General features: G+C 43.5%; 1 protein-coding gene and 2 pseudogenes across 1 annotated transcript; 1 reads left to right on the top strand and 2 right to left on the bottom strand.

Moving 5' to 3' along the window:
- Window positions 1-3407: 3407 nt before the first annotated feature.
- Window positions 3408-4167, top strand: LOC116756385 (programmed cell death protein 5-like). Its single transcript, XM_032636637.1, has one exon. It carries the CDS (start codon window positions 3408-3410, stop codon window positions 4125-4127), a length of 720 nt encoding a protein of 239 aa, XP_032492528.1. The 3' UTR covers window positions 4128-4167.
- Window positions 4168-7624: 3457 nt separating this feature from the next.
- LOC116756863 lies at window positions 7625-8361 on the bottom strand (annotated as a pseudogene).
- Window positions 8362-8567: 206 nt separating this feature from the next.
- LOC116757120 lies at window positions 8568-8786 on the bottom strand (annotated as a pseudogene).
- Between the last annotated feature and the right edge of the window lie 2639 nt (window positions 8787-11425).

Raw genomic sequence — 11425 nt, 5'->3', positions numbered from 1 at the left:
ACACACACCCCCAAAAACTTGTTAAAAAATAGAAACAGAAAGAACAAAGTTTAAAAATGCATAGAAAATTCAAAGAAGAAATTAAACTGATTTCTCTCCACTCAGAAATAATTAACATTAACATTTTGTTTCTTTTTTCATATGCACATAAAAACACACAAAGATGCTACTGTTAGACCCAAGCGGTCTATGAGGGATTCCAACTCGCCCAAGAACCGCCAAGAGTCGAGAGCCGTTGCAACACGCAAGAGGTTTATTAGGAGCCGATGCACCGGGGTTCCCTGAACCTCACGCAGGAGGCCGATGGGGAACCCCTAAAAGCGGAATCACATACTTTTTATAGGTTTATTTACTCATAGGGCGGGTATATTCTCACAATGATTGGGTAAATGTGGTGACTTTTGAATTCATTGGCTTAGGAACTTTTGTCCCACCTTCTGGCCGTTATAGTTGTCTGTTCATTGTGGCGGTTAGGGCGTATACCTGTTACGGGCAACTGGAAAATTACCCGCTGTCTGGCAAGTCCCCGTCAACTGAAAAACTCCAAGAATTGGTTTCGATAGGAAGAAGGAGTGGCGCACGATAGGGAGAAGAATTGGTTTCGATAGGGAGAAGGAGTGGCGCACGATAGGGAGAAGAATTGGTTTACGGGAACAAGTGAGGGGGTGGAAAGTCCCTAAAGGCCCCACACTACGCATATGCAGAGAGAGAGGAAGAGAGAGAATAATACTGGACAGTGAAAGGCCTGCTTTGCAAACTATACCTTTTCTTACACTCTATTATGAACATTTTACCACATTAAAAAATATATATACATATATTTTTTCTAAAAATGCCATTTTAAAGGCTGCATAGAGTTTCAGTATATGGCTACCTAATGCACTGGTGAATAACCTACTGATGGACATTTAGCTTGTTTTGTTTGTGTTATTTATTTGTTAAAGGATTATTTATGGAATATGTGTTCACTGCTTATATCTACCTTGTCCCAGATTGGGAATACAAAGCCTCTGTTCTCACAGAGCTTACATTTCTGGGACTGAGGGATAAAGACAGACAAGAAAAACAATGCACACAAATAAATATAACAGCTGGTGATTAAGTCTTACAATAAAACTATAATAATCATAATAAAGCAGGTTAAGAAGACAAAGAGTGACAAGTAGTAGATGGTCTCTATGATAGGACGACCTTTGAACAGGGATCTGAATGACGGTATGGCATTGGCCCAGTGGAAATCTGGGCGACAAGCCTTCCAGATTCAGTAAAACAAGAGGTAGAAAAGGGAGTACGCTTGGCATGTTGATATAATAAAAAGGAGAAAAGCATTAAAAAAACCCAAAAAACTTTTGTGTCTGAATCTTTACACATATATCTTCAGAAAATATTCCCAGGAGTATATTTGTAAGGTCAAAAATATGTTCATTTTTTAATCAGAATTTTCTCAATATCGTATGAAAGGAAATTTTTTTTATTGAAATAGTTCTTTTAAAACCCCTCTAAAAAAAAAAAAAAAAAAAAACCCTCTATGTTATATCTCATTACTTAGTGAAGTATTAAGAATCTCTAAGAATTAGTACACTCCCAAGAATCTGCTAATGTTAACAGCTGAGAACAAACCTCCCCACATAGAGCAAGTTGACCTCCATGGAGTAAATCCCAAGGTATGAGCCTAGGGATGGGTAGGACAAGCTGTAGGAGCCAGTCCCATGATAGTTCATCAAAAACCAGGACACACATGACCCAACAGAAAACAGTACCCTATCCATCAGGAGGCCTTCTGGACATTGCCCCTGTTATACAGGGCCTAAATGACCAGGACCTAATTAGACCATGCTAATAAGCCTGTCATACCACCCATTCTCCCTGTAAGGAAACCCAATGGGGAATATCAGATGGTGCAGGACCTCAGGGCAGTCAATGAAGCCCCCAAGGATATACATCCAGTCCTCCCTAACCCTTACACCCTGCAGGCCACTCTATTTTCCCCAAGTCCTGGTATTCTGTATTCCATTTAAAAGATGACTTCTTCTGTATTCCATTAGCCCCAGACTCACAAGAAAGTTTTGCTTTTCAGTGGCAGGACCCAAACACATAAAAAAAAAAATACTGCTGGACAGTGCTGCCCCAAAGGTTCAAAAATTCCCCCACCATCTTTGGAGAAACTTTAGCTAAAGACCTGAAAGATCGACATCTGGAGGAGGGAACCTTCCTCCACTATGTAGACAACATTCTGATCGCCAGGCTTTTTAAGGAAGGCTCTGAACCATCCAGAAACACCTAGCCAATAAAAGATATGAGGTGTCCAAGAAAAAGGCTCAAATAGCACAAACTAGGGTGACCCACTCAGGCTTCATTCTCACAGAAGGTCAGAGAAGCCTACCCCAGGAAAGGAAAGAAGCCATTTGCAGCCTCACCTTCTCCTAAAACTAGAAGACAACTTAAGGGTTTCCCGGGGATGGCCAGGCTTTGCCACATCTGGATCCCTAACTATGGTCCATTAGCTAGGCCTCTATATTAAAAGTTCAAAGGAAAGGATGATGATCGTTTTGAATGGAATTCAGAAAGTGAAGGGACCTTTCAAGAATTGAAAAAGCAATTACTTCAGGTCCCTGTCCTAGCCCCCCCACCAGATTTAGTTAAACACTTTGACCTTTACATTCATGAGAGAAGAAGGATCTCCTTGGGGTATTAGGTCAAAACATGGGACCCGGGCTTCCCTGGTGGCACAGTGGTCAAGAGTCCGCCTGCCGACGCAGGGGACGCGGGTTCGTGCCCCGGTCCGGGAAGATCCCACGTGCCGCGGAGCGGCTGGGCCCGTGAGCCATGGCCGCTGAGCCTGCGCGTCCGGAGCCTGTGCTCCGCAACGGGAGAGGCCGCAGCGGTGAGAGGCCCGCGTACCGCAAAAAAAAAAAATAAAATAAAATAATAATCCTACATCAGTCCATAAAATACGTCCTCACTCGTTTTAAAAAACAAACAAACAAACAAAAAAAAAAACATGGGACCCTTACTCGGGTGGTTGCTTATTTCTCTAAACAATTACATCAAGCCACAAAGGGATGGCCTCCTTGCCTTCGGGCTGAGGAAGCTACTGCAGCCCTGATAAAGGAGGCTGAAAAGTTAATGTTTGGTCAGCCAGTCACTATATGGACTCCACAGCAGATTCACATTTTAGTAAGTTCTAAGGGAACAGAATGGCTATCCCCTGGAAGGTCGACTCAAGTTCAGACTATGCTTTTAGACAATCCAGTGGCTATTGTAATAACCTGTCACGCACTAAATCCTGCCACCCTGATACCCACAGAAATGGGGTCCCTGGAGCGTGACTGTATAGAAACCACAGACGCCATCTATTCCAGTTGCCCCAAGCTAGGAAATGAGCCTCTTCCAAATGCCAAAAAGGAATGGTTCACAAACAGGAGCAGTTTTATGAGAGGGGGAAAAGTCTGACAGGATACACTGTAACCTCCTGGACCCAAGTCACAGAAGCAAGAGGGCTACCGTCCAGGGACTTCTGTCCAAAAGTCTTAGAGCTCAGGACTGGGAGGATCTTCAATGTTTACACAGATTCCCAGTACGCATATGCCATCCTCCATGCACATGGGGCTATTTGGAAGGAAAGAGGTATGCTTACTGCGGAGAACAAACAGCTGGAACGTGGCTTAAGCATACTGAAGCTCTTAGAAGTAGTACAGCTTCCCAGAGGTCTCTCTGAGTGGGCGCGGCCGCTCGCTCCAGACGGCCACACCGTGGCAGAGGAGGAGCTTGAGGCTCTGAGGAAGCACAGGCGGGCCGAGCTGCAGGCGAAGCACGGGGACCCTGGCGATGTAGCACAACGGGAAGCAAAGCATAGGGAAGCAGAAATGAGAAACAGTATCTTAGCCCAAGTTCTGGATCAGTCAGCCCGGGCCCGATTAAGTAACTTAGCACTTGTAAAGCCTGAGAAAACTAAAACAGTAGAGAATTACCTTATACAGATGGCACGGTATGGACAACTAAGTGGGAAGGTATCAGAACAAGGTGTAATAGAAATCCTCGAAAAAGTAAACCAACAAACAGAAAAGAAAACAACAGTTAAATTCAACAGAAGAAAAGTAATGGACTCTGATGAAGATGGCGATTAGTGAATTTAAGTCGTCTAGAGACTGGGACTTTATGGAGCAATTCTAGGACGGATAATACTTGGCAGAAGTTAAGATCTTGATAGGATGTTTACTTTGTTTATTGTCTACATGCCTTTTAGAAATAAACTTGTTATGCAAAATTAAAAAAATAATAAAAAAGAAGTAGTACAGCTTCCAAAAAAGGTGGTAGTAACTCATCATAGGGGTCGCCAAAAGGGGGATGCAGAGGGAAACAAGGCAGATGTGATTGCCAAAAGGGTGGCCAGGGAACCAGTAACTTGGCAACTACCCCTCATACCTCGAAGGCCAGATCCATCCAATTATTCCCCAATCTGCATAAAGGAAGAATTAGACAAAGTGCAAAAACGGGGCTTCATTAGAGATCTAGGAGGCCATGGGTGGCTAGTTAATGAACACGAACCATGGTGCATAGCCCGGCTGTTCCTGTAAATCTCCATCCTTTTCCCCAGTTTCTGATGACGCACTTGCCTCTCACCCCTTAAAAGTCCCCCACTTTCCTCCTTTCAGGAAGAATGTGCCTTTACAGCATGAGCTACCCTTCTCCATTCCCTGGCCATTGAATAAAAGCCGGTCTTGCTTGAGCCAAACTCAGTTTCATTATTGGCAGCACGAACCTAAGGGGGAAAGAACACCCTGACCGAGCCGGGGGGCTTCGGTTCAGCTAGGACCCCAAGAGGGGGGCCTCACGTCTAAGTCGTTTAACATCCTCTGTCGCCAGAAGGTTAAATTGTCTCACTCAGGGATACGAACAGTTAGAGCCAAAGCCTGGTGACATACATAGCTAAAGGGAGCTGGGGAGTTCTGCTTCTCTACCCCGGGTTATGACGATGCCCGAAATCAGGAGGCAGTAGTTACAGAAAATGAACCTGCGCCCTTCAGTGCCTCTCGAGAATGAAGAGCAGTACAAAAGGCAGAGGAGGGATTTGCCACCAGTAAAGCCCATTAACAATTCCCAGGAAATAAAAATAGAAGCTGGGTAATAGTGTCCAACCTTTCTTTTTTCTTCTCCTTTGTGCTTATTCTAGTTTCACCTGCCCATAGGCTGCCACACGCAGAGGCCCTGTACCCAGCCCTTTGGACCGGAGTTCCTAGAGCCACACAGCCGCGCCTGACACCACAGCTCCACGCAGAGGCGCAGCGCACAGCACTGCGATTCAAGATGGGGGCGGCAGGCCCGTGTGCGGAGACGCTGTGCGTGACACCGTGACCTGGAGTGTGAGCAATACGCCTGCGCCAGACCCGCGAGAACTCGGCGCCCCTCCCCGCTAGGAGAGCCCTAGCAGCCCTGCCCACTGCATATGGGGAGAGTGCGAGCTTGCACCTCTCCGTTTTTTGATCAAAGAATAAAACTTTCCTTTGCTTCTGAACCGAACTCAGTATATCATTCTATTTGGCTCCAACGGCACTGGGCTGGAGGACCCTGCTGGGGCCGAATCGAAAGGGTTGTTAACATTTTTGTTGATCAGTTTCTTGTTTACTTGTTGTCAGGTTCCCCCACTAGAATGTGAGCTCCAGTTACCACGTCTCTCCTGCTCAATTCAGTGCCCCAAACCGCACCAGCCCGATAAGGGCAATCGGTAAATGTGAGAATAAAGATAAAACTAAAGGAATGAGAGAATGCATGAGCAGACTTTGATTACAGACATCCCACGACAGACTAGTCTCCAAGGGTGACCTACAGCATGTAACTCGAAGCACATTCCATAGAAAGAAGCATGCCCTGGGAATTCCCTGCCGGTCCGGTGGTTAGGACTCCACACTTTCACTACCGAGGGCAGGTCGGGGAACTGAGATCCGGCAAGTCGAGCGGTGGCAAAAAAAAAAGCATGTCCTGAAGAAGTTCTTAATCTCTGATCTAGAGTTATCACATATTTGAGCACACACTCAGCCTACTAAAATGAATGGTACAGAATATGTGATGATATGCTTTTAATCTTTTTTGCAAAGTTAAATATAGGATAGTATACACAACCATTTTCTTCCTTTCAAAACATCACAATTCATCATTCTAATCAGGGCAGGCATGCACCAAGCCCTGCTGGCAAGGTGTTTCCAATTTCTTTATCCACCGCTCTTTTGCTGTACCGCCATCCACCTGCTAACTACACAGTCCTCAGTGTCATATTTAGGAGTTTAATTCTGGTAAGAAGCGGATGTTTCCTTTTTCTTTGGCAATTATGGCAAGTTGCTGGTGCTCTGAGTAACTATTAGCATTGTAATTAGTCACGTAGATGTCTATTTTATTCAACGTACTCATTATCATATGAAATTATTTTGTCTCTCCAATAACATGTCAGCTGCATGACAACAGAAATCTTGTCATAATTGTTCTCCTTATATCCCTCTCCCCACCCTATCCCCAGTGCACAAAACACTACTAAACTCAACGCTGGCACTTAGTAAATATTTGGATGAAAGTACAAATGATTGAATAGATGAATGAACCAATGAACTGTGTCTCACTGTTAGCTATGGATTTCATGTGTAAGATGTCTTTCTATTCTTGTCTGTTTCATCAGCTTTAGCTGCACTGAGTTACCCATGTAAACACAAGCAGAATATAGAAACCTAGCTTCAGTCAATGGTCATTATTTCTAAAATAAATCCAAACTGAATGATGTTAATTTTGTGTCCCATGTTCCTCATATGCAAACTCAGTGAAGCAGATGCTGTCATTGCTCTGACACCATCTGCAGCTCCTTATATACCAAAGACTGCTTCTCTTCCTGATGATGTTTTGGAATATGATAACATGACAGTGCCTAGGAATTAATGCCTCAGAAGCAACCCTCAACTAATGAAGGGTAGGAGCTGGTGGATAAAATCTAACACTTCCCTGTCCCTCAGTGGAACAATGCTGAGGCATATTCTATACAGCATTTCCAGTGGCATTTGGAGCCCTGGTTGCCCATGGCAGACACCACTAATTAACAGAACTTATTTGGTTTTCCTCCCTTCCTTGACTGACTTCTCCACTCTCTCATAGAAGACAGAGCACCTGATATCATTGCCCGGGGATTGAATCCAAATCCTTGTCCCCAGGTCTCCTTTTGGGATGATACGAGGTAAGACATTGCAGAATAATGTAAGTATCTATCACATACAGTTGTTGAAAGGATTCACTGAGTTAATACAAGTAAAGTGATTAGAAGAGTGCCTGGGATGTAGTCTATGGTTCATAAATGTTATTTATGCATTGTTATCTTGCATTATTTGTCTCCTCTGACCTACTTCCCCTTAAGTTTGCCAGTATTGGTTCTCTATTTGGGTCCACACCTTTCCTCTTGATAGTTGTCTCAATCCCCAATCAATCTCTGAAATTTCTAGATGAAGTTCATCTACCTCCTTTTGAACCCACTTTTCTTTATTGCTCTATGCATTTATTAGCTGATATTAATGCAGCAGAGGGGACAAAAGCTCACAAACACTACACACATTCCACAAGATGCACTGCAGGAAAAATGTGACTAAGAAGGATCAATAGTATCCTAGGGTCTTGGTGGCCACATTCATGGTGGAGGTGGACCTCTTATTCCTGGAGAAGGGGGTCTCATTCCTGGAGGGGGCATGCCTATTGGAGTCCCTCAAGCAGGGGAAGCCTAATTGGTGGGTCCATGGGTGGTCCCATACCAGGTGCAGGAGCCATAATTCCTGGAGGTAGGGTTGCTCAACCAACAGGTATGGGGACAGTCCCCTGTCCTGGTGGATACTGAGCTGGGGCTCCAGCAGTGCTGGCAGTAGCAGCACCTGCAGCAGCTGCTACAGTGCCTCTTCCCTGTAGGGTCATTACCTGTTGGGATGCCTCACCCCTAACCCCTCAGACAGGGCCTGCTAATCTAGCAGGAGGCTGGGGAATTGGAAAACCAGGTGGAACACCTCTGCCAGCTGCTCTGCCGACCTCAGGGCCTCCTCCAGCTCCAGCAAGTGATATCCAAGCAATGCCAGTACCTTTGGGGGGTGGTCCCTCCACAGTCATGGAAACCAAGGTCTCCTGGCACAGCAACACCAGATCCAAAGCCCGCTTTTCTTCACGCTCTGGCTGCTTCGAATTCTTTGGCTTGATCTTCCTGAACTCATCACAATCACAGAGCATCAAGTTCATATGCTCGTCAAAAGCCTTAAAGGTGCCAGTGAAGATCCAATCATCTTGCAGGACTCATCTCACCCTATAGTCAATGTGCTGCAGCGTCTTGCTGCTCTTCCCCACAGTCATGATTGCTGCTCCACCAAATCCAATGTGCACAGGAAAGTTTCGGGATCCTTAAGACCTAAGGGAAGGCTACAGATTAAGGTAAGTCGAAGGTTCTCCACCAAACAATGCAAGCTGGGGCAGAAGCTTCAAACAGCAGCTAGAGCCTGTTTTTATTTTGTTTGTTTGTTTTCTCTTGAAATCAGCTACCTGGGTGTTCCAATACTGCTTTAACCACCTCTTGGTATCTCAGCTAAGAATGCCTGTCTCAATTCTGCATGGAAATCCACCACAGTTACTTGCTGCTGCTGCTGAGATCGCCTCGGGTACAGGTGACACTCTTGGTTGCTCAGTGAGGTTATCCTTCTATGTTTGACTGGGACTTCTACCTCTGGTACGTGCTGTTCCACAGTCTATCTCAGGTGTAAATGGTCCCTGGCCTGCTCCATCACACTGCTGGCCTCAGAACAGAACAGAACAGGTCAGGCATCTCCAGCGGCCACCCCACTCTGCGCTGCTCCTGCCACGGCAGCACCATCCAATCACTCCGGCTCAGGCTGCACATGTGTGGCCACCCCCCTGAACCCACTTTCGATAGCTGCCTTTCAACTTGCCTTTCTTTAGGCCATCCCCAACAGCTTCAGAGGTAGGAACGTGAAACTCGACAGATCTGATTTAAAAGACTTACATCACTGCTGAGAAATAGCTGAGGACACTCAGGTTTTCCTGCTTGGCCATTTTCCCCCTGGAGAAATATATTGCTAAAGCAACTGCTAGGTGAGCATTTAAGAACAATTATAGTAGATCCAACTGACCTAGTATGTTGCTGGAAAGCTCATTCTCCTTTCTTACTGGTGTCAGTGCTCTGAATTTCTTGAGTTAACTTTCAGCTAAGATTTATTCTAGAACAATTCCAGAATGTCTGACTTTACAAAGCAACTGGGTCAATTCCCTTAATGTGTTATGAGCTATGACTTCACTATATAAAAACCCTTAGAATACAGTCAGGTAGTCCCCTTTCTGATATTCATTTTTATCCTTTCTCCCAATGACTAAAGGTTATGAAACACTGTGAATATGCAATAAATACATCTTATTGGATTGGTATTAAAATTATAAAACAGTAAATTCTCTTTTGCATGTGGATATCTCTGCAACAACAGGATAATCTCTATTTAAACTAGCTGCCCCAAGAACCCTCCTACACTGTTGGTAGGAATGTATGTTGGTGTAGCTACTACGAAAAACAATATGGAGGTTCCTCAGAAAACTAAAAGTAAAACTACCATATGATCCAGCAATTCTACTCCTGGGCATATACCCAGACAAAACTATAATTCAAAAAGATACATGCACCCCTATGTTTATAGCAGCACTATTCACAATAGCCAAAACATGGAAGCAACCTACGTGTCCATCGACTGGTGAATGGATAAAGAAGATGTGGTACATATATACAATGGAATAAGACTCAGCCATAAAAAAATAAGGAAATAATGCCATTTGCAGCAACATGGATGCAACTAGAAATTATCATGCTAAGTGAAGCAAGTCAGAAAGAGAAAGACAAATAACACGGATATCACTTATATGTGGAATGTAAAATATGGCAAAAATGAACCTATCTACAAAACATAAACAGACTCACAGTAAAAGGGAGCACACTTGTGGTTGCCAAGGGGGTGGGGTAGAGAGAGAGGGATGGACTGGGAGTTCTGGGTCAGTAGATGCAAACTATTACATTCAGAATGGATAAAAAACAAGGTCCTACTGTATAGCACAGGAAACTATATCTAATCGCCTGGGACAGGGTAATGGAACAGAATATAAAAAAAGAATGTATATATGTGTATAACTGAGTCACTTCACTGTACAGCAGAAATTAGCACAACATGGTATATCAACTATACTTAAAAAATTAAAAGTATTCCATCAATCATTTAGGGAAGAGCTAACACCTATCCTTATCAAACTTCCAAAATATAGCAAAGGGAGGAACACTCCCAAACTCATTCTACAAGGCCACCATCACCCTGATACCAAAACTAGACAAAGATGTCACAAAAAAAGAAAACTACAGGCCAATATCACCGATGAACATAGATGCAAAAATCCTCAACAGAAGACTAGGAAACAGAATCCAGCACCACATTAAAAGGATCATACACCATGATCAAGTGGGGTTTATCCTAGGAAGGCAAGGATTCTTCAAAATATGCAAATCAATCAATGTGATAAACCATATTAAAACATTGAAGGAGGAAAACGATATAAGCATCTCAATCGATGCAGGAAAGACTTTCGACAAAATTCAACACCCATTTATGATAAAAACCCTCCAGAAAGTAGGCATAGAGGGAACTTACATCAACATAATACAGGCCATATATGACAAACCCACAGCCAACATCACTCTCAATGATGAAAAACTGAAAACATTCCCTCTCAGATCAGGAACAAGACAAGGTTGCCCACTCTCACCACTGCTATTCAAAACAGTTTTGGAAGTCCTAGCCACTGCAATCAGAGAAGAAAAAGAAATAAAAGGAATCCAAATTGGAACAGAAGAAATAAAACTGTCGCTGTTGGCAGATGACATGATACTATACATAGATAATCCTAAAGATGCTACCAGAAAACTACTAGAGCTAATCAATGAATTCAGTAAAGTAGCAGGATACAAAATTAATGCACAGAAATCTCTTGCATTCCTATACACTAATGATGAAAAATTGGAAAGAGAAATTAAGGAAACACTCCCTTTAACATTGCAACAAAAAGAATAAAATACCTAAGAATAAACCTCCTAAAGAGGCACAAGACTTGTATGCAGAAAACTATAAGACACTGATGGAAGAAATTAAAGATTATATAAACAGATGGAGAGATATACCATGTTCTTGGATTGGAAGAATCAATATTGTAAAAATGACTATACTACCCTAAGCAATCTACAGATTCAATACAAGCCCTATCAAACTACCACTGGCATTTTTCACAGAACTAGAACAAAAAAATTCACAATTTGTATGGAAACACAAAAGACCCCGAATAGCCAAAGCAATCTTGAGAAAGAAAAACAGAGCCA

The sequence above is a fragment of the Phocoena sinus genome, chromosome 7 (assembly GCF_008692025.1).
Source record: "Phocoena sinus isolate mPhoSin1 chromosome 7, mPhoSin1.pri, whole genome shotgun sequence".
NCBI lineage: Eukaryota > Metazoa > Chordata > Mammalia > Artiodactyla > Phocoenidae > Phocoena > Phocoena sinus.
The sequence above is the reverse complement of the archived record's forward strand: the minus strand, read 5'-3'. Positions and strand labels throughout refer to the sequence as shown.